The 25,129-nt window shown below is 35.9% G+C and overlaps 2 protein-coding genes across 2 annotated transcripts in view; one reads left to right on the forward strand and one right to left on the reverse strand.

Annotated features, from left to right (window-relative positions):
* On the forward strand, positions 1 to 5,250 carry bnip1b (BCL2 interacting protein 1b). Its single transcript, XM_033642129.2, has 6 exons — positions 1 to 102; positions 1,361 to 1,453; positions 1,556 to 1,647; positions 2,111 to 2,218; positions 3,463 to 3,581; positions 3,788 to 5,250. The coding sequence occupies exons 1-6, from the start codon at positions 19 to 21 to the stop codon at positions 3,982 to 3,984; spliced, it is 693 nt and encodes a 230-aa protein (XP_033498020.2). The 5' UTR covers positions 1 to 18; the 3' UTR covers positions 3,985 to 5,250.
* The window catches only part of bod1 (biorientation of chromosomes in cell division 1), a 23,582-nt gene continuing 3,598 nt past the window's right edge, over positions 5,146 to 25,129 (reverse strand). The window contains exons 4-7 of the mRNA XM_033646740.2: positions 18,941 to 19,112; positions 16,689 to 16,831; positions 6,810 to 7,021; positions 5,146 to 6,103 (exon numbers count right to left, since the gene is read on the reverse strand). Of these exons, the coding sequence (XP_033502631.2) occupies positions 5,782 to 6,103; positions 6,810 to 7,021; positions 16,689 to 16,831; positions 18,941 to 19,112 (849 nt within the window). The 3' untranslated portion in view covers positions 5,146 to 5,781. The remainder of the gene's footprint in view (positions 6,104 to 6,809; positions 7,022 to 16,688; positions 16,832 to 18,940; positions 19,113 to 25,129) is intronic.

The raw sequence follows: 25,129 nt of genomic DNA on the forward strand, positions 1-25,129 counted from the left end.
TGCCGTACAAAAACAAACATGGCGTCTTCTGCGGATGTACACGTCCGAATTTGTGGACAAGAAATCATAAAATATGACCTGGAAATTAAGGCTCTCGTTCAGGTAAGAACTGAAAACGTGTTATTTGTCCATTGATTTATTTTTTTTGCTCATGCTGGTATCGGTTTCGTTTCGGAGAAGGCATAAAACTAGCTAACACACGAATGAAGCTAACGTTAGCTAACACTTAATGAAAGCAGTTAAAAGAGACACAGTGGAAAGAGGAACGTGTTTATTATTGTTGTGACGATGTTTCATCGTATTTCCTTCAGTCTCCGTTGAAAGTTTTATTCGCTCTGTTTTATATATCTGACGTCTGACATTAGTTATCAGTTGGAAACGAGTGTTTAAACCTGATCTGTTATTAAGCATCACACGAGACCTTTTGACCAAATAGTGAATCTATGTTAGAAAAATTATGTAGTTTAAAATGCGCGAATAAATTACGTTCTGTTAGTAAAGAGATTCTCCTTAGATATAAACAACATTTTTAATTATATGTTTACATAAAGAGAAAGTATTTATTAGAGCTGATCAGTTAGTCTCATAATTGATTAGTTAATTGCCAGGCAGTTACTAGGCAACGATTTTAATCAGTGATTAATTATCATAAATCTTTTCTTTAAGCAAAAAATGGCAAAAATGTTCTTGTCCCAGCTTCTGAAATGGTAATGTTTGCCATTGTGCTCCTTTTTGTTTTATAGTAAATTGAGTATATTGTGTTTTTAATCACACAAAACAAACAAGTATGAAATTGTGATGTTTATATTATCTTCTATATCATTTTATAGACCAAAAGATCAGTTGCTTAATTAAGACAGTAGATAAATCTGCAGCTTAATGAATTAAGAAAATGATCATTAAGTTGCAGCCTAAATATTTATGATGAAAGGTTACTTTTTAAAAAAAATTACATTACATACAATTTATTTATTATAATATTGTGTAAATGATTAGTGTGTAAAAAATAATATGAACAAAATCAATAATTAAAAAGAAGTGTTTACTCATTTGTAAATTTCAGACTACAGTTTTTGTTTTTTAATTTTTACAGGAATGATGGATGGATGCATGTATCAATCACCACTTGACTATATTCATGTAATGTTAAATTACTTTATTGGTTTGATATTAATATTTTATTTTATTTTATTTATTTAATTATATTTCAACCCTGTAATCAATGTGTACTCAGCAGCCAGGAAGAGTCGAGTCAAGCTGTATTTTCTGAATATATAAATTCCAAAATAGTTGTTAGCGATGTGTTTCTGTGTTTTGTTTCAGTGAGTGTTTTGCTCACTTGTGTTTGTGTTACTCGCAGGACATCAGGGATTGCCCCGGGCCTCAGTCAGCTCTCATGGAGCTCAACTCTCAGGTCAAAGAGAAGTTCAACCTGCTCAGACTCAGAATACAGGTCAGGCCTCACATCATAAGCATACTGTGTCGGACCTGAAAGATATCTGCTCAAAATCCAAACTGTTTCACTCGATGTGGTCATGTGGTGTGTTGTTGTCAGGATCTGGAGCAGATGGCCAGAGAGCAAGACAGAGAGATGGACAGACTGGCCATTCAGGCGGAAACAGAGAGCCAGAAAAAACAAATGCTGAGGTGTGTGAATGAACACACAGACATGAAAATTGCAGCAGTCATCTTCATTTCTCTATTGAATCTTTGACTTTATTGAAGTTGTCAATCACACTAAATGCTAGTGTTCAGTCCAGTGTTTAAGTGAGTAAAGAGATCTGTATCTGGCTCTCAGTCAACACATCAAAATGAGCTGTCATGTTTGGCTGTAATCCCTCTTCGGTGGTGCCTCTGTCTGCTCAAGTGGGTTTATTAGTAATATTTTAAATAGTAGCTTGTATTTTATTGTGTTCAATAAAATGTTCAATCTTGTGTTCTAGAGCTAATAAGACTTTGAGAGGCTGATGAATGCAAGTAGTACATTTGGGACTGATGGGGTTAAACAGCATGATCATTAAACAAACTGTCCAGATGAGAGGAAGAAATCATAAACAGTATTTACAGTTCTCAGAGTTGGTTTCTGTGTTTTTTCCCCTGTGGATTCCAGTAACCAGACAGCATGGAGGAAAGCTAACCTGGCGTGTAAACTAGCCATAGACAACACGGAGAAGGACGAGCTGCTGCTTAGAGGAGAAAACCAGAGCACCAGGCAGAGGTCAGTACAATTCTACTGAGAATCCACTGTGCTGCTAAAATGATGAGTCATACCTACAGTTTTTGGCAAACTTTTAAGTCTTCCTGTAATCTGAGTCCAGTCAGGAGAGACTCTTGGCATTGTAAACATGTATCTCCGAGTTGCATCAGCTCAGCGGACAGTGTGATAACTAAGAAAATAAAAATCAATCAATATTTTAAGTAGTTTGTCCTTGTTAAAAATTAAATTACAGCTTAACCATTACAGTAAATTATTTTATGATTCAAAATAATGCATAGCCAGCCGGTTATGAAGGTCACATGGTTTACCTGCAGCGAATCATTATCTGTTACAGAATCACCTAGAGTAATTTGCCAGCGACTATAATGCTGTTCAGTATGACAACTTTTATTAAGAAGGAGAGGAAATATTTCCTCCTGCCTGAACATGGCTTTTGTATGTGATTGTAAAATATCATGTTGGTTTCTGGTAATTTGTGATGACTCATTGATTTTTTATTCAACATCTCAAATTATTAAAAACAGATGAATCATGAATGAAAGCAAACATTTTAAGTTGTGACTTTGCTCTGCTGGTAGAAACAGGATGCTTTGAGCAACCAAACCTTAGACCGTATACAAAGATGGACGGCGCATCTCCACTTTCCCCCCGTACAAAAATGAAGCCAAAATATCCCAGACACGGCTGCTGCCATTTTGCGCTGGTGATGTCATTTGGAGCCAGAGGCTGTGCAGAAGTGACATCCGCCGGTCTCAAGTTCCCGCCCATTCACCCATCCTACCAATCACAAGCAGTGCCGTTGACCACAAGCACATCATTTGGCACACACAGCTGTCAATCATGACATCAAAGCCCCATGTTGTTGTTCATGCACACATGAGCAATCATCAGCATGATAAAATCTGTCTAAAATAACAGAAACCATCTTTCTGAAAAATGTATTTGATGTGCACTTTGATTTTTTACTTTGGCCCATGTCCTATCCACTAACACTGAGGGGGTGGGATTTATGACCTACATTGCAGCCAGCCACCAGGGGGTGATCGAGGTGTTTTGGCTTTGCTGTCATGTTGTCCATGTTTATATACAATCTATTTTACAGACAAACAACAGATTTCTTGGACTCCAACAAACAACAAATAAAACATCATATTACTGCTACTCTGCTGGATTGTAGATTAAGCTGTTTCCCAGAACAGCAACAAAGCATCACCTGAGCTGCTCTGTGTGTGTTTTTGTCTCAGGAAGGTGACTAAAGAAAGTCTAGTGGAAACCAGCAGCAGCATCACAGAAAGTCTGATGTCTATAAGCAGGATGATGGCTGAACAGGTGAAGCAGAGCGAGGACACCATCGGCACACTGGGTAAAAACAAAAAGACTCTACTTTGTCCATGTGCTTTTTTTTGTACATTTGTATGTTGTAATGTACAAAAGGTAAATCAAATGAAATCAAAATCAAATCATGTTTTTCTCTGTGAAAACCCTTTTACATTTAAATCTCCTGTCAACATTTTTTAACTCATCTTGTAACATTTTATACCTTTATTACACCTCCTTCTCCTCACACAGCCACCTCCTCCAGGACGGTGCAGGAAACCAACGAGGAGTTTAAAAGCATGACAGGAACCATCCACCTGGGGAGGAAACTGATCCTCAAGTACAACCGGCGGGAGCTGACAGACAAGCTGCTCATCTTCCTGGCTCTGGCGCTCTTCCTCGCCACCGTCCTTTACATCCTTAAGAAACGTCTCTTCCCCTTCATTTAGCTGGTTGGCTAAAGGACGCACCCAGGCTTCAGGAACAATGTTTTCCACGTATTTCACTCAGCCGATAGTTACCACAAGAACTTGCAGCAGGTATGGACTACTTGGAAGAGACTGGACTGCTGCACAGAGACACTGTCAAGGGAAACTTTCTTCTTGTTTGGCACCCTAATTTTTAGCTTGAATAACATGCGGGTTTATAAAATGTGTATGAAGGGTAAACTGGCATTATGAAGTTTCATGCAACAACAGTGGTAAGTTTAAAGCCTTGATATGCTTCAAACAAACAAGCCAAGTCTATATGCTTTTTGCTAATAGCCACACCCGATGCTGGGGTGGAAAGCCTGCTGTCAAACCCTCCACCTGGTTGCTATACACTGCCTTTTTTTCAAGTAGGTATAGCTGCGGCTGGAGCGGCCTCAGGAATCACCCATCGCACCTACATGTTAGTCCACGATCAGCCCCCTTCACCCCTCGATCCAGAAGCAGAAAATACGACTGCAGTTATACGTCCCCTTTTTTAGAAAAGCACTTTGAAGCATACTGAGGTCTTAATACTTCTTCTGGCATTCGGAACTAACCAGGGTTTAAAGCCATAGTATTTAATAACGCTCTCTTTGTTTACTTATTATCAAATTGTGTGATGTTTTGTTAAAGGAATACTTGACCCCCCCAAATGATCATTTGTATATTAATTACTTACTCTGTGTTACGTTAATTTCAAGAAGAAAACTGTGCCAGACATGCATGCAGTGAATGAAGCTCTGCGGCACTTCCGTTTCTTCTGTGAACCCGGCGTAACACGGGGTGAATAATTGATATTCAGATAGTCACTGAGGAGTTTAAGTATTCCTTTAAGTGTGTATGTTTCAAAGATGCTGCTGTTACAGCTGTTAACGAGTTTACCTTGTGCCTTTCTTCCTTCCAACTGGACGTCCAGAAAACTAATCTCTTAATCATCCTGTGAAAGGCGTGCACTCTGTCGATAGACTGTGTGTGAATGTTGATTAATGTTTGTTAGAATAAAATTGAATATTTCCAACATACTGAGGGATATGTTGTTGTGATGCATTGTCACAGTTGCGCCAGCAGATGTCAGGATACCCAATATTTATCCCCATTAGAGATGCTGTACCATTAGTTTGTAATGGACTGACTAAATAACACACTTCTCTCTGTCCAGAGACATCATTGTAGTTTATTTAAATTCAATCAAAATGCTTACAAATGTACTTTTAGATTCATTTAAATAAAAACTTACAAAACATAGCTTGAAATCTGGGGTCTGTATGAACTTGAATCGTTCAAGTAGAACATCTGAAATACACATTTATAACACGTCACAACCAAAGAGTGCTTCCCTCCCTGCAGACTGCTCCCTGACTGTCTACAAAATAACATTTGATAGCGTGTCAGCTATATGGTGCATAATATCACAATCCTCATAAATACAAAAACAGATTTAAATAGGTAGTATATTGACTCTGAGCCATCAGCTGCACTTGAGCTATTCCCTGTAGTGTTTACTTGTGTGTGTCCATGCCCTTTGCTGAAGGATACAGCCACTGTGGTTTACAGTGATGTTGAAGTGAGGTAGATAATTGGTTTTCATCCTTGTACAAAGTCAAATGTAAAGAAAAATATTAATATAACACAAATACCCAACAGATTAAACAGGTTATGTTGCATTGCTTTCACCAGCAATACAATTAATTCTACTCCTAATACAACAGTAATAAGTGCATGATCTTTGTATCTTTGTGTACCCTGTCTGCACCCCTGTGTAACTGGCCGGTCTTTCTATGAAGCTGTAACATTGGATTTCTCGGACAGACCAGATTCAGTCGTGTTGTCAATCTGACTGAGCCTGCTCCTGTCCTCTGGTTCGGCTGCTGTGGTTGGCTGCTGCAGGGTTTCTTGAGCGGAAACAGGCCAGGGCACAGTGGGTGGTGTGGCTGTGGTTTGCTGTGGAAGGTCCGTTAGGCTGAGAGTGCAGGTACTACCGAAGCTGCTGCACAGCGGCCCCCAGTGTTGCTCACACTGCCTGCGCAGCCGCCGACTGACCCACAATCTGACCTCGTCTCCACACTTCAACAGGAAGTTCATCAGCTCCACGTACGGTCTGGTAGGACATGCACACAAAAGAAAGAATGACCTGCTGTTAAACTCAGACTTGTGGTATATTCAAGAAAATAAGATAGCAAATATTTTGACTTCTCATAGAAGGAAAAGTACAGGTGTTACCAGCGTGTGCAATACCAGGACCCTGAAACTGAAGAGCTGAATGAAATTTTAGCCATCATAATTTTTTGTTTTTATTATTCACACCCTTTTCACACCCTTTCTGTGATATATCAAAATCCCTTACGTGAAAAAGGCCAGTGGGCTCACAAGCACAAATCAGCAACAGCTCCTGGTGAGGGATGCCATTTATTTCGTGTTTCACTTTTAAATATTTATCTGTGAAATGCAAAAATGTAGTATAACATGAACCAAAGTAGAGCAGATTCATAAAGTCAGCGGACTAAACCTGTAATGCCCTTAAAACAGCATTAGCCTATCTGTGTGAAGTTGCTAACACTAGCTAATGTTAGCCACCAGAAGCCATATGTAAGCCTGTAGCAGGAAAAACCCCTGAGTGTATTAAATTGATTAATGAGGCATTTTATTGTTTATTAATTCAAGTTTTCATTTGTGAGAAGAAGATTGTGATCTACCTTCTTTCAAAAGTTGCATACTCTTCCTTTAAAGTAGTAGTAGTATTTGTTTCTCTGTGTGTGTGTGTGTGTGTGTGTGTGTGTGTGTGTGTGTGTGTGTGTGTGTCTCACCCTGAGGGAAACATCAGGTGGAACTGGACCAGGCTGCCCATGGTATCAATGTGGTCTCGTAGCACCAGGCAGAGCTGGTGTTTGGAGTAGCACTCTCTCTGCAGCGAGAACACCATCTCCTTTACCGCTGAGCACCTGCGGCTCACACAGCTGAAGCGCTGCCGCAGTCCCAGTGCCATGCACCGCAATGCATCCTTCACAAAAGACTTGCCCTGGGAGGAGGAGGAGGAAGAGGAAAGCAACAGGATAAATCAGTGGGACATTGCTGATGGTTCTGTTAGAAAAGCTGCTGTACTGAGCGATCGCAACATCAAATCTGGCCTGGGATGTTGGTCAACCCCCCTATTTCTTTGACTTCCTGTGTAAAATTACATACCTAGACTTTATTTTCAGTGTATATCCAATCTACAAGAATATGACATTTTGTGTGTGGTTATTATCTCAAGTGAATAAAGAAACACCATTGTTACAATAAGCAGACATCTGTAAACCAAACTGGAAAAAAAAGTGACTATGCATATGAAAGATCGGGCCATATATGTCTTTTTACAGAGTCAAAGTATGTGAAAATGTGTCCAATTGCATGATGATAACTTAAGTTGTAGGCAAGTGTGATATTTTCTTACAGAGAGTCACCATAGCCATTAACAAACTAAAACAATATCAAAAAGAAGTTATAGTATATTCTGTCATATAAAATTTGATATAAAAAGAAATATTACAGTATGCCATAAAAAAGTTCACATTGAGGGCTCTAGTTTCCGGGCGCAGCGCAGGGTGGTGAACCCCGCGCAGAGCTAGTTTCAAGCAGCGCAACCCGAGGCGCACTCAGTTTGGTAGTTTGGCAGACCGAGGTGCGCTGAGATGGGTGTGGCAGGGCAGCAGGGGGAGGTCAACAGAGACCTCATATGAGACCTCATACTATACTATGACTTTTTGATCATATTTTGGACGACATACTATACTATGAGTTTTTCATCATATTTTGGACCTCATACTATACTATGACTTTTTTATCATATTTTGGACCTCATACTATACTATTACCTTTTTATCGCATGTTAGACAACATACTATAATATGACTTTTTATCATATTTTGGATGACATACTATACTATGACTGTTTTATCATATTTTGGACGTCATACTATACCATGACCTTTTTATCATATTTTGGACCTCATACTATACTATGACTTTTTTGTCATATTTTGGACCACATACTATACTATGACTTTTTATCATATTTTGGACGTCATACTTTACTATGACCTTTTTATCATATTTTGGATGACATACTATACTTTGACTGTTTTATCATATGTTGGACCTCATAACCTACTATGACCTTTTTATCACATTTTAGACAACATTCAATACTATGACTTTTTATGACATTTTGGACGTCATACTATACTATAACTTTTTTATCATGTATTGGACGTCATACTATATTATTACCTTTTTATCACATTTTAGACAACATACTATACTATGACTTTTTATCATATTTTGGACGTCATACTATACTATGACTTTTTTATCATATTTTGGACGACATATGATACTATGACTTTTTTATCATATTTTGGACCTCATACTAAACTATGACCTTTTTATCATATTTTGGACCTCATACTATACTATGACTTTTTTTTTATCATATTTTGGACCTCATACTATACTATGACTTTTTGATCATATTTTGGACGTCATACTATACTATGACCTTTTTATCATATTTTGGACGTCATACTATACTATGACTTCTTATCATATTTTGGGCGACATACTATACTATGACCTTTTTATCATATTTTGGACCTCATACTATACTATGACCTTTTATCATATTTTGGACGTCATACTATACTATGACCTTTTTATCGCATGATAGACAACATACTATAATATGACTTTTTATCATATTTTGGATGACATACTATACTATGACTGTTTTATCATATTTTGGACGTCATACTATACTGACCTTTTTATCATATTTTGGACATCATACTACACTATGACTTTTTTGTCATATGTTGGATGTCATACTATACTATTACCTTTTTATCACATTTTAGACAACATACTATAGTATGACTTTTTGTCATATGTTGGACGTCATACTATACTATTACCTTTTTATCACATTTTAGACAACATACTATAGTATGACTTTTTATCATATTTTGGACGTCATACTTTACTATGACCTTTTTATCATATTTTGGATGACATACTATACTTTGACTGTTTTATCATATTTTGGACCTCATAACCTACTATGACCTTTTTATCACATTTTAGACAACATTCAATACTATGACTTTTTATGACATTTTGGACGTCATACTATACTATAACTTTTTTATCATGTGTTGGACGTCATACTATATTATTACCTTTTTATCACATTTTAGACAACATACTATACTATGACTTTTTATCATATTTTGGACGTCATACTATACTATGACTTTTTTTTATCATATTTTGGACGACATACTATACTATGACTTTTTTATCATATTTTGGACCTCATACTATACGATGACTTTTTTATCATATTTTGGACGTCATACTAAACTATGACCTTTTCATCATATTTTGGACCTCATACTATACTATGACTTTTTTATCATATTTTGGGTGTCATACTATAATATGACTTTTTTATTATTTTTTGGACCTCACAATATACTATGACCTTTTTATCATATTTTGGACCTCATACTATACTATGAATTTTTTTATCGTATTTTGGACGACATATGATACTATGACTTTTTTATCATATTTTGGACCTCATACTATACTATGACTTTTTTATCATATTTTGGACCTCATACTAAACTATGACCTTTTCATCATATTTTGGACCTCATACTATACTATGACCTTTTTATCATATTTTGGGTGTCATACTATAATATGACTTTTTTTTTATGTCATACAATACTATTACCTTTTTATCACATGTTAGACAACATTCTATACTATGACCTTTTTATCATATTTTGGACGTCATACTATACTATGACTTTTTATCGTATTTTGGACGACATACTATACTATGACTTTTTTATCATATTTTTGACGACATACTATACTATGACTTTTTTTTATCATATTTTGGACGTCATACTATACTATGACCTTTTTATCATAATTTGGAGGTCATACTATACTATGATAAGTATGACTATAGAATGACGTCCAAAATATGATAAAAAGGTCATAGTATAGTATGACGTCCAAACTATGATAAAAAGGCATAGTATAGTATGTTGTCTAAAATGTGATAAAAAGGTCATAGTATAGTATGACGTCCAAAATATGATAAAAAGTCATAGTATAGTATGATGTCTAAAATGTGATAAAAAGGTAATAGTATAGTATGACGTCCAAAATGTGATAAAAAAGTCATAGTACAGTATGAGGTCCAAAATATGATAAAAACTCATAGTATAGTATGTCGTCCAAAATATGATAAAAAAGTCATAGTATAGTATGTTGTCCAAAATATGATAAAAAGTCATAGTATAGTATGTTGTCCAAAATATGATAAAAAGTCATAGTATAGTATGAGGTCCAAAATATGATGAAAAGGTCATAGTATAGTATGTCGTCCAAAATATAATAAAAAAGTCATACTATAGTATGTCGTCCAAAATATGATAAAAATGTCATAGTATAGTATGAGGTCCAAAATATGATAAAAAAGTCATAGTACAGTATGAGGTCCAAAATATGATAAAAACTCATAGTATAGTATGTTGTCCAAAATATGATCAAAAAGTCATAGTATAGTATGTCGTCCAAAATACGATAAAAAGTCATAGTATAGTATGAGGTCCAAAATATGATAAAAAGGTCATAGTACAGTATGAGGTCCAAAATATGATAAAAAATCATAGTATAGTATGTTGTCCAAAATATGATAAAAAGTCATAGTATAGTATGTCGTCCAAAATACGATAAAAAGTCATAGTATAGTATGAGGTCCAAAATATGATAAAAAAGTAATAGTATAGTATGATGTCCAAAATATGATAAAAAGGTCATAGTATAGTATGAGGTCCAAAATATGATAAAAAAAAGTCATAGTACAGTGTGAGGTCCAAAATATGATAAAAATGTCATAGTACAGTATGAGGTCCAAAATATGATAAAAAAGTCATAGTACAGTATGAGGTCCAAAATATGATAAAAACTCATAGTATAGTATGTCGTCCAAAATATGATAAAAAAGTCATAGTATAGTATGTCATAAAAATATAATAAAAAAGTCATAGTATACTATGTCTTAAAAATATGATTAAAAAGTCATAGTATAGTATGTCATAAAAAAGTGATAAAAAGAAGTCATAGTATAGTATGTCATAAAAATGTCATTAAAAAAGTCTTAGCATAGAATGTTATGAAAAATGTGAAAAAAGTCACAGTATAGTATGTTATAAAAAAATGTGACAAAAAAAAGTCATAGTATAGGATGTCATAAAAAAAGTGTTGAAAAAAGTCATGGTATAGTATGTCATTAAAATGTAATCAAAAAATCATAGTAAAGTATGATATTAAAAATGTGATAAAAAAAAAGTATAGTATAATATGTCATAATAATGTGATAGAAATGTCACAGTATAGGACGTCATAAAAATGTGATAAAAAAGTCATAGTATAGTATGTTATTAAAAAATGCGATAAAAAAGTCAAACTGTAGTATGTCATAAAAATGTGATTAAAAAGATATAGTATAATATGTCATAATAATGTGATAGAAAAGTCACAGTATAGGATGTCATAAAAATATGATAAAAAAAGTCATAGTATAGTATGTTATTAAAAAATGTGATTAAAAAGTCATGGTATAGTATGTCATAAAAAATGTAATAAAAAATCATAATATACTATGTCATAAAAATGTGATAGGAAAGTCATAGTATAGCATGTCTTAAAAAAAATGTGATAAAAAATGACAGTATAGAATGTAAAACTTAATAAAAAGTCATAGTATAGTATCTCATTTAAAAAAGTGATAAATAAAGTCATAGTATAGGTGTCATAAAAAATGTCATAAAGAAATCATAGTATAGTATGTCATAAAAATGTGATAAAAAAGTCATAGTATAGGTGTCATAAAAAATGTCATAAAGAAATCATAGTATAGTATGTCATAAAAATGTGATAAAAAAGTCATAGTATAGGTGTCATAAAAAATGTCATAAAGAAGTCATAGTATAGTATGTCATAAAAATGTGATAAAACCATAATAGTATAGTATGTCATAAAAATGTGAAAAAAAAGTCAAACTGTAGTATGTTACAAAAATGTGATTAAAAAGTTGTGGTGTAGTATGTCATAAAAAAATTATTAAATTAAATTATTAATAAAAATTAATAAAAAATCCTAGTATACTATGTCATAAAAATGTGATAATAAAGTCATAGTACACTATGTCATAAAGATGTGATAAAAGAAGTCATAATATAGCATGTCTTAAAAATATGTGATAAAAAGTCACAGCATAGAATGTCATAAACATGTAATAAAAAGTCATAGTATAATATGTCATAAAAATGTGACAAAAAAAGTCATAGTATAGAATGTCATAAAAAATGTGATAGAAAAGTCATTGTATAGTATGTCATAAAAATGTGATAGAAAAGTCATAGTATAGTATGTCATAATAATGTGATAAAAAAAAGTCATAGTATAGTATGTTATAAAAATGTGATACAAAAAAGTCATTGTATAGTATGCCACAAAAATTTGATTAAAAAGTCATGGTATAGTATGTCATAAAAATGTGACAAAAACATTGTAGTATAGTATGTCATAAAAATGTGATTAAAAAAAAGTCATAGTATAGTATGTTATAAAAATGTGATTAAAAAGTCGTGGTGTAGTATGTCATAAAAAATGTCATAAAGAAATCATAGTATAGTATGTCATAAAAATGTGATAAAAAAGTCATAGTATAGGTGTCATAAAAAATGTCATAAAGAAGTCATAGTATAGTATGTCATAAAAATGTGATAAAACCATAATAGTATAGTATGTCATAAAAATGTGAAAAAAAAGTCAAACTGTAGTATGTTACAAAAATGTGATTAAAAAGTTGTGGTGTAGTATGTCATAAAAAAAATTATTAAATTAAATTATTAATAAAAATTAATAAAAAATCCTAGTATACTATGTCATAAAAATGTGATAATAAAGTCATAGTACACTATGTCATAAAGATGTGATAAAAGAAGTCATAATATAGCATGTCTTAAAAATATGTGATAAAAAGTCACAGCATAGAATGTCATAAACATGTAATAAAAAGTCATAGTATAATATGTCATAAAAACGTGACAAAAAAAGTCATAGTATAGTATGTCATAAAAAATGTGATAGAAAAGTCATTGTATAGTATGTCATAAAAATGTGATAGAAAAGTCATAGTATAGTATGTCATAATAATGTGATAAAAAAAAGTCATAGTATAGTATGTTATAAAAATGTGATACAAAAAAGTCATTGTATAGTATGCCACAAAAATTTGATTAAAAAGTCATGGTATAGTATGTCATAAAAATGTGACAAAAACATTGTAGTATAGTATGTCATAAAAATGTGATTAAAAAAAAGTCATAGTATAGTATGTTATAAAAATGTGATTAAAAAGTCGTGGTGTAGTATGTCATAAAAAATGTAAAAAAAATAATCCTAATATACGATGCCATCAAAATGTGATAATAAAATTAGTATACTATGTCATAAAGATGTGATAAAAGAAGTCATAATATAGCATGTCTTAATAAAATGTGATAAAAAGTCACAGTATAGAATGTCATGAACATGTAATAAAAAGTCATTGTTTAGTATGTTATAAAATGTGACAAAAAAGTCATATGATAGTATGTCATAAAAATGTGATAGAAAAGTCATTGTATAGTATGTCATAAAAATGTGACAAAAAAGTCTTAGTATAGTATGTCATAAAAAATGTGATAGAAAAGTCATAGTATAGTATGTCATAAAAACGTAATAAAACGTAACTGTATAGCATGTCTAAAAAAAGTGACAAAAAGTCATTGTATAGAATGTCATAAAAATATAATAAAAAAAAGCCATAGTATACTATGCCTTAAAAATATGATTAAAAAGGCATAGTATAGTATGTCACAAAAATGTTGTAAAAAAAGTCATAGTATAGTATGTCTTTAAAAAATGATTAAAAAGTCATAGGATGGTATGTCATAAAAATGTTACGAAAAAGTCATAGTATAATATGTCACAAAAAAATGTGATAAAAAAGTCATTGTATAGTATGTCATAAAAAATGTGATAGAAAAGTCATAGTATAGTATGTCATAAAAATGTAATAAAAAAAGTCATAGTATAGTATGTCACAAAAAAATATGATTAAAAAGTTATAGTATAGTAAGTCAAAGAAATGTGATAAATGTGTTACAAAAAGTCATCGTATAGTATGTCAAAAAATGTGATAAAAGTCAAAGTATAGTATGTTATAAAAAATGTGATCAAAAAGTCACAGTATGGTATGTCACAAAAAAATATGATTAAAAGTCATAGTATAGTAAGTCAAAAAAATGTGATAAATTTGTACAAAAAGTCATAGTATAGTATGTCTTAAAAATATGATTAAAAAGTCATAGTATGTCATAAAAATGTGATAAAACCATAATAGTATAGTATGTCAAAAAAATGTCATAAATGTGTACAAAAAGTCATAGCATATTTTGTCATAAAAAACTGATAAAAAAAGTCATCGTATAGTATGTCAAAAAATGTGATAAAAAATCATAGTATTGCATGTCTTAAAAAATGTGATAATAAGTCACAGTATAGAATGTCATAAAAATGTAATAAAAAAGTCATAGTATAGTATGTCTTAAAAATATGATTAAAAAGTTATAGTATAGTATATCATAAAAACATGATAGAAAAGTCATAGCATAGTATGTCATAAAAATGTGATAGAAAAGTCATAGTATAGTATGTCATAAAAATGTGACAAAACAGTCATAGTATAGTATGTCATAAAAATGTGACAAAACAGTCATAGTATAGTATGTCATAAAAATGTGATTGAAAAGTCATAGTATAGTATGTCATAAAAAATGTAATAAAAAAATTCATTGTATTGTATGTCATATAAAACCTGGTATGGCATTAAAAGTGATGAAAAAATAATTGCCCTTTTTAACCTGTTTGAATCACATCTGCAGTCATATCTTATACCCTTTTAACAATATATGCCAAATAAATAAATAAATAAATAAATAAATAAATTAATTAATTCCACCGCTTTTTATATTCTTCTGTCAAAAATCCAACCATGTTTTCTTTCTGTAAAACTAAATATGGCATGCATGCTCATAAGCTAGTACCAACCAATATTAACATGACATCCATCCATCAATCGATCTACAACTTATAGCAACACAGAGCTAAGATTCATTAGTTAGTTGGCAACAATATGATGCGTCTATGTGTCGTCAGGTGTTCGTCACCTCAAACCGGATGCCTTGGTCACGGGCCAGCTGGCTAGATTTTATACACTTTACGGAAAATGGTATCTGTGACTGTTCCAGATTATGCACAAGTGGACTACTTTAGCAGCTACATCAAGCATATGATGAGCTTTGACTCTTTTTCCCTGAGGGATACTGCCATCCTGTCATGATACTGAAGCCATACTCTGGAAATGCCATTTCATCTGGACTTTAAAATACTATCAAGTATAGTATACCCTAAACAACATGCCATTGATAATATAGTAGGCCACATAGTTTCTCAAAGGGCGGCCCACAGAATGGTGGCCATCAGAAACATTTTCTGTGGCCCCTGAACGTGACATGAAATAGATGCATTAGGTTTTAATCATCTGCAGTCCATTTCAATACTTTGACTGTCAGTGGCTTACATTTAATTAATACACTGTGCTTATTTACACCTCCAGCAGTCACAGGTAAACATGGTCACTGATTTGAATTTGTGTTTCGGGCCACCTGCTGAGTGCAAGTCCAGTGTTTTCTCTGTTTTAGCTCTGTTTTTGGTGTCTACCCACTCCACTGGGAAATTTCTGTCTCTTTAGCTGCTAAATGCTCCACTGTGCTCCCCAGCTACTTGCTGACTGAGTCTGCCTGCTGCTGGGTGCCAAGCAAGTGGTGTAAAATTGGGGCCAGACAGCTAAAAAATGAATTGAAACTCGCTATAATCTCTGTAAAGCTGAGGGGAGATACAGATTCAGGCCTGTAGCTTCATCACTACAAGCGACTCCTTTCACATTGTCTTCATACTGTTATTACATTTTGTAAAAATATTGATTGTAGCCCCATTAAAGCATCAGAAATGTTACTATGGTGACTTATATTCTAATGAGGAAACAAATTTACCATGACATTTGCATCTTAATATCGTATCATATTGGTTGTGACTGTATGTAACTGTATTATATACCCAGTGCACTCGCTCACACATCCTTACTCAACATCATTCACTGTGCCTAATCATGCTGGAGACACATTAGACCTGCATCACTCCCTCATGCACTTCTATTCTAGTAAAGTAGACAAGCTGTTCCCTCTCTTATTTCAGTACCCCTCTCAGTTTGTTCTGTATCCAGTGCTGCCATGCATGACGATACACTGCTCCATATACAACAAACATTTCTCACAAATGACTGTAATGACTGAAGGGATTAAATGAAATAAAAACATGTATCCAAGTATGTCTTATCTAAGCCTGCCCTCAGATGCTCTTGGACATGGTCATTAAATGCCAGTATAGTGCAAAAGGGGCCTAATGGCAAACAGATAACTTTTGATTTTTCTTTCTTTTTGTAAGTGTCTGCTTCCCACCTGTGAGTCGAAGTGCCCGGCGTTGTGCAGCAGAGTGAGACAGATGTGGTGCAGCCCTTGGATTTCACAGGAGTTATTGTTGAAACACTGAAATGTCCCACAGCCGACATCCCCTGAACTCACCAGGCAACTCTGAATCTCCGCTGAAAGAGACAGAAACACATACACAGACACTGGTATTAACTTCCCTACAGTGATACCACAGAAGCAAGTGTGTCTCCCAAATCATATGTGCCACTGTACTGTATCTTGTCTTACCTTCCAGAGGGCAATATAAGCATTACAACATTACATTTCAGGATGACCTTGGAAACTTCCTGTCATTTCATGTCCAGACATTAAACTGCATCAGTTTTACAGATAGAAAAGTTAATTGCTGTGTCATGTAATTTTAAAAAGGTGTGAGTTCGGGATGATGCATCATCCAGAGGAGAAAGTGAGCTCAAACTGACCAACATCAGTGATGTTCAACAATGCTTTCACTTCACAGACAGCAAATATTTCATTTCAGTTTGATAAGTGTTTGAAATGTACATAATGATGAATGTAAGGAAGAAAGAAACTACATCTCTGTCGTTCAAATGTATTTAAAAACAAAACAAAACAGATAAGATAATAAGATATTGCTTAGAGATTTTTGTTCTTTTGCAAAAAAGATTATGTCCATATACCTGAGTGGGCTACTTAGGAAGTGTTTTTGCTGTCAAATGGTATTTTTTATTTATTTTTTATATATACTTTATTAATCCCCGAGGGGAAATTCAATTTTTCACTCTGTTTGTCAATTACACACAGGTCCGAACACACACATGCACAAACTGGACCTATACATGCACTAAGTGGAGAGATGTCAGAGTGGGCTGCCCATGACAGGCGCTCCGAGCGGTTGGGGGGTTCGGTGCCTTGCTCAGGGGCACCTTGGCAGTGCCCAGGAGGTGAACTGGCACCTCTACAGCTACCCAGCTACGACCCTCTGGTTCCCAACCCAAGTCCCTATGGACTGAGCTACTGCCGCCCCAATATACCAGTAATACTCAACTCACAGCGCGGCAGGGTGCTGGATGGCCTGCTGATCATTTTCTAATTCACAATAAAAAATAAACTGATTGACACTAGGATTATTTTTTTGTATTTTAAATGTAAATAAGGTGTCAACCTGTATAGAGCTTGTTTATTTAAAAAGAAGTGCCAGGGGAGGAACCGCTGGACCCCTGACAGAGGCCCTGGAAACGCCCCTGCATACACCTGACCTGTGCTGTACTGCTGTGACTGGATTTGCCTCTTAAAGATGCGCAACAACAGCTATTCGACTGGTGGAAAACAGGCAGTCTATTTATTATATTGATAAATATCATTATGTTTGTTTTCTAACTGGCTCCCTGCCTCCTGTCATTTTGCAAAAGTGGCCCCCGGGGAAAGCAAACTGAGAATACCTGGCCCACACTATCACTTATTGGCGCTGCTGATGTCGTGATGCCAGCAGGTCAGCCCTGGGCCGGAGGTGCCGTCATGCACCGCCCTGTTGGTACGGAGGGAATGTGCTTGGACAAGGATCGAGGCGCCGGAGGTGCGCATTGAGTTACAGCCACCAACAGAGCAGAGCAAATGGAGAGCTGCTCCCCGGACGGTCCGGGACAGGCACGACCGGCTTATGATATAGTTTAAACTGATACAGGCTGCACAGCATGTAAACTATTTTAACGATGCAATGATGGACCAACATATGGACGATGAAAATAATACCATCAGACGCCATGGGGGCACTTTACGCACCTCACGTTACCGGAGACGCACTACAAGATCATACTTATTTCTCTGCAACAAAACTGTTAGGAATAACATACAAACAAATATTACTTATCAGTAATATATGAAAAAGGGTATGGCGGCCTACGTGTCAGCACAAAGGCTGGATCCAAAGGGAGCATCACAAAGCAGTAGACCACTATCAATGATAGAGCTGGACAGAAAAAAACTCATCCAGTGCATGACCATAAACAAACTATAACCTGCACAATTTGATGAAATGCAAAAAAGCACATAGCTTTAAGTCACACCATGACCAATCCTCCTGCAGAGATCGCCCCTGGCAACTTTGCACATGTTTGAATCTAATATTTTCCAACAATTAACGAGCCAAACGTTAATTTCTGGAGACCACCAGAGGCTCATTTATGTGAGTCAGCATTGTAAATATCTGTATGCAGTGTTAAGGATAGTCACTAAACAGGACACCTGCTGTCAGAGCTCACCTGTGCTCCGCAAAGAGAGGCTCCTTTTGGCTTGGCTCGCCTGTTTCTCATGGACATCATGCAGATCCATGGTCAGCACCTGCTGACAGGCCGGGAGCAGAAGAAACAAAAAGAACACAGCGGACAAGTACGGCTGCATGTTTGGGACTAATCGAAGACTATTTATTTGTAACTAACGTGTTTGTTTTATAGGTTGGAGCAACAGGAGCACAGCCTTGCAGAGGAGTTCCCACTATAAAGTATCACCGCAGCGTGAGGGCTGGAATATATAAAGTTGCGCGTTCACGTTGGTCTCCTCCAATCACAGCGCAGCCCTGTGAACGCGCACCACACTGGAGCCAAAAGTTTATCAATGATGAGAAAAAACAGGAGCGACAGTAGCAGAGTATATGGGATAGTGTTTTAGCTTATCGGTTAATGGATTATGTGTCTCCAATTTCCAATTTTATTATCCAATTACGCACAAGTGGATGGAGGAGGGGGGTAAATGCTCTTATAAGGTCTTCTTCCTGTTCATCCGGAGTCTTCGGGGGTAGGTGAAGGTCAACCACTCAAGACATCCACACTCAATTATCCCGACAGTGTGTGTGTGTATGTGTGTGTGTTTGAGGGTTAGCAGCTGCTTTCTTGGCAGGGAGACGTGCAGTGAGAAACGTATCAGGAGCACTCAGTCTGAAAGAGAGAGGCAGCAGAAGTGTGTGAAGAGGGTCAGGTTTTACAAAGTGCTACATTCCTGTAAACTCACATTTTTCACATTATATGTGTCTGACACGCTCATACACATAAGCCTAAAGTTAAATATCCAGAAACACCCTCTGATAAGGCAATATTTAAAAAAGCTTTTATTGATGGTAATAAATCATTTGCTAATGCTTTATAGATCAGGTAAATCCAATTAGCCTATTGATCAGAAGAAACATCGGGTTGCCAGGTTGTGAAAAATCCCGTTGACCACAGTATTTCTAAACAGCACTTCAGTCATGCTCACAGCTCTGCAAGAGCGTACTTAAACACAGTGGTGCTTAAAGCTAAACATGCTCACAAATACGGTGGTAAAATGCTGATATTTAGGAAGTATCATCATTACTATTTTCACCATCTTAATTTAGAGCAGTGGTTCCCAACTGGTGCAACCACAGGGCCCAGATGTCCCCCTGCTCATTAGTTTAAAGTCTACACAGTTTAATATATTCAACGTCATACTTGCGTTTGGCCATGTCTTCGAGTTAGTTTGCTGTCTCTGTTAAGTAGCTTTCTGTTAGTCACTCACTCTACAGCAGGAAAACGCACTTCAAAATAAAAGCTCTGTGCCAGAAATTCATGGAACTTAAAATTAAGTGTGTTTTTTACAGACTTGACACGTTTGTGAGTCACTTGTGGTCCATTCAGAGTAGACCCACTTTTGGACCACGACCCACCAGTTGGGAACCACTGATTTAGAGTGTTAGCATGCTAAAATTAGCAGTAAATACAAAGCGCAACTTCTGGGGCTGAAAAATGAAGTCGAAACGAAGGTGTCCAAAATGCAATTCCTTGAATGGCCACTTGAGGCTGGATCCAGAAGTGAGTCAATTCCCATAGACACCCATGTTAAAATCCCCACCTCTACAGCAGAGGTAAACGTGTTTACGGCCTAGTACAAAATAGCGTTGGTCTCTATCCCCCATTCATGACAACTGCACCAAGGGGGAATTTTTTTTTATAACTCACCAATTTACATTTTTTGGAGGAGTAAAGTTAGGCACAATTAAGGGTTGACCTCTTTAGGGTTAGAAGCTGCGGATAGTGTTCTTGGCTTCTCAGACAGATCTAGCTCTCGCTCTACCCCACAGCTCCACCCTGTCATCTACATATGGTCACTTCTTGCTCCAAAAAAACAAGATGGCAACGGCCAAACTCGAGGCTTCAGAATGGCAGTCCACAAACCAATAGGTGATGTCACAGTAGGTACCTCCGTTACTTTAAACAGCCTAAGTTACAGCCAAGGTTTATGGGAATATCATTATATAAACAGAAGTGTTGGACACATTGAAACTCTGACTTGATGATGACAAGTTAAGGAATCACCAAAATGATTACAGTTCATCCTCTGAGTGTACCAAATATCATGGTAATCTATCCAACAGTTTAGACATTTCACCCCAAACCACAAAATATGAATCTCATGGTGGTGCTAAAGGAAGAGTCAGGGGATTACTAAAGGTAGCAGGCTTCATCCTCTGATTACCATGAATGCTTTTGGCTTGGTTGTTGAGATATTTTAGTCTGGACCAAAGTGGTGGACTGACCAACCAACATTGCCATTCTAAGATATCCTTAAGGAGCTATAGATATCCCTATTAAAAAGAGCTGAAGGGAAGACTTCAACTCTTCAAAATCATGGGCGACTGGAAACAAAAAAAGAGCTATTCAGTACATTAAAATCGGTAATGAGGCTTTATATTGGTTACGTTAACTACTGTTAGTTTTTAGAAAATATGTGAGCTAGAACGGTCACATCAAAGAGTGACATGTTTATGAGTCAAAGGTGAGTCAAGCTTTGATGTTTTTCTTCACAATATGTTCAAATCTTGCAAACTAGTTGTTGTGGCTGCATGTTTTCTCTCATGACGGCCATGACCTCTGACCCTTGACATCAACAAAGAGACAGGCTGCAGTCATGTGACACTATGACCCGTCTCCAGGAGTCAAAAAAATACCTCCTACCTCTCCCTCCTTGCTCCCATGCCACCTTGGGTTTATCTACCCTGCATCCAAGAGGCCCTCAGTGGACATGGTTTAGAACACGTATTTGTGTGTTGTGTATGTGTGTGTTGTAGTGGAAGGTCAAGGTACAAAGACAGGGTGTGTTTATGTGTGTATCCATGCAGGGGCCCGGTTAGGAAAGACATAGTACGGGAGGTGAATGTTTGAACGTTTGTTGGAGTTTTGGAGAACTTTTTTTCTCTGACATTTCCGCTTGTTCTGCCTCATCCTGCTTCAAAACAACATCCCAGAGCTCCTGTAACACAACCTCAGATGACCACCCACACAATGACCCTTCACCCTGACACAAATGGCACACTAATGCATATAGACACCACTGTGCAAACAGTACACATGCAGGACCCTCCTGTGCTCTTTGTCTCACATGATCATGTTGTAAACACGTCTGCCTCTGTGTGTGTGTCTGCGTGCGTATAGATCACATTAGTTCAGTATCTGCTTTGTGATCGTTGATCTGAGGAAGAAGTATTACTACAACTTCTGGGTTCACAGACTTTCATCAGCAACCTTTTATGCCCCTATATATTCAGTTCACAATATAATGCTCCAGGGATGACGTTTTTCTGTAGGCCGACACAGAACTTAGCATGGCCCTGGTTCCCTTGGCAAAAAGCCTATGTAATATTTCCACTGGATTCTGTAGTATAGCAGCAAACAAACATTTTGATACCTACACATTTTGTTTAGCAAGATAATTGTCTCAAATGAGCATCACTTTTATGATTTTTAAAGCCTAAATGCGACCACTCAGAGTAAAACGCTAATGTTAGGATATACACAAACGTCGCGTGACTTAACATCACCACCACCACCACAACACTGTAAAGCTGTGTTCGGCATGTGACATTCTGTAGTCTCATTTATCAAAACAGGAAAGTCTCCTTAGTTTGTGTTCACCACAGACCTGATTGTAGGCATCTAGCAAAAAAACAAAACAAAAAAAACTGTTGACATTGAGACGAGGGAACTTAGAGTGCTAAAATGTAAATTCATTTCCAGGTTTTAGGATTCTACTTAATCCACTTCAAAGAAAACAGTGCTGGTTTTCTATGGTTTAACGTGTCAGTTCCCACAAACCACATGCAGATAGTGTATTTTTATATGCTGAGGGTTTGACATATTTGCCTTTAATATAATGGAGGTATTTCTAATTTTATTTGTCTGAAAAATTTGATTTTGGAAAAACTCTATGGCATTGATTTGGCATTATTTCTTTTTAAAGATATTTTTATGGGCATTTTTTGCCTTTAATTGATAGGATAGTGAAGTGTGAAGGGGGGAGAGAGAGAGGGAGTGACATGCAGCAAAGGGCCACAGGCTGGAGTCGAACCTGGGCTGCTGCGGCAAAAGCCTTGTACGTGAGGCACCTGCTCTACCACTAAGCCACCAACACCCCTGATTTGGCATTATTTCTTCAGTAAAAGAATTCAAAGTGGTCTACATATTAAGTAGAGTTACCTTTGTTGAATTTCAAATACAACACATCTTTTGATGTTTTAAGCACCACAAGAAATAAATCATTTATATTTTCACCAAGCAAAAATAAATAAAAAATATTAAACTAATGGGTATTTCATTGCTTGATGTTTACATGGGAAATAAGGATTATTAAAATAATGTACAAATATATTCATTATATGTTCATTCACAAATTCAATTTATTCAGTGCAAAACTTTAAGTATTGACTTCACACAGCACAGACACATAATACACACACCACACAGACGAACAGAGGGCAACAGACTTACAGACACACTCTCTGACACACTTATTTGTGTTAACATGTGGATGAGTCTCCTGCCAAAAACAAGGTAAATCAATAAAGTTACGCAAGCTGTGATAACACACACACACACACACACACACACACACACACTTATAACTGACTGACTGAGGCTTAAAGGAACACTTCACCCACACAATGAGCATTTGTGTATCACTTAGTCCTGCTGTGTTGCCTTGAAATCATGACGAAAACTTTGCTTTTCTTGCACGCCTCAACAGGAAAACCAACAAACATATTGATATATTGATCGATTGATTTGGGACCATGTTTAACAATAACAAACTATATCAAAACATCCATTTACAAACTCTCACACAACTTGTGCAGTATAATCCAAGTCTCATTTATGCTCAGTGCTTCCCAAACATGTGTTTTCGTGAAAATAAAAAAATGTATAATTGGAGTCTGGCTTTGAAGAGAGCATTAATAAGGTTCACTTTCAGTTCAGTTTTGAATAGTAAAGGCTCTGACACATCAAGCTGATGGGCGGACGTCGATCAATGTTGGGCTGTTGGTGAGTGTCTGTCGCCCTAGTCCAGGGGTCGGCAACCTTTACTATAAAAAGAGCCATTATTGGCCAATAAAAGAAACAAAATCTGCTTTGAGCTGCCGAACATATTTGAGCCTCATAATAAAGGTAATACAGCCTTTTAAAGTCAAGTTTAGCCTGTCAACACTACTATCAGATCCAAATTAGCATTCATTAATATGTTTAAACACAAGGTGGCTACTCTGCAGTGGGCTATTTTTGATTATTTGGTACTTTAACTTTGCAGTGATGTCAATGAAAGCAAACAAACTTGTCCAGAAGAGAAACAGAAGTGAGAACAGTAAACAAAAAGCTAAAGTCAAGAGGGAGTGAGACCAAAACACACTTGTTACATAGATTATTTTTCTTTAGTCATTGAGCTCTTTAGCAGAAAAGTTTCGTAATGATTTGTTATTGTTCACTGGCGCAAGGTAAATATGTTCTGTTCTTTCAACATGGGATTATATTGATAATGTGCTAACTGGCTAACTAGCGTCAAAACAGTCTTCCAGTTTCCCTTTTTGAATGACAGATACAGACTACTGCCACCTGCTGGTATGGAATGTTCTCTCTTCTCACACAGGCACAGAACGTTTGCAGTGGTCGGCCCTCAGCTTTAGTCTTTGCATGTGTTAATGTGCAACTTTTTGGCTGAGACACAGGTGAAATGAGCAGTCTGCTTTCGTTGTCGCTAGTTCTCTGAAGACCATTTAGTATGTCTGGGCCTCAAGGTTTTAGTGAAAATGCATGTGTTTGGAACTAGATATGAGACTTCGATTATACTGCACGAGTATACACGATGAACGGATGTTTAGGTAGAGCTTGCTGTTGTTAACTCAGGTCCCCAATCAATCAATAAATAGATATGTTTTGCTGTTTTCTGTGGAGGCATGGAAGAAAAACAAAACTGTTTTCTTCACAAATTCAAGATAACACTGCATGACTAATTGATAAATAAATGGGGATTTTATGGGGTGAAGTGTTCCTTTAAACCTGGTTTAGTTACCCTACTGAATTTCACTTTTGAGCCTTTAGAGCCGAAACAAAACTAGACACAGGGACACTATCTTTGGCTTTCAGCTATGACTTTTAAAAAAACAAACCCTA

This window comes from Epinephelus lanceolatus, chromosome 11 (genome assembly GCF_041903045.1).
Source record: "Epinephelus lanceolatus isolate andai-2023 chromosome 11, ASM4190304v1, whole genome shotgun sequence".
NCBI classification, from domain to species: Eukaryota; Metazoa; Chordata; class Actinopteri; order Perciformes; family Serranidae; genus Epinephelus; species Epinephelus lanceolatus.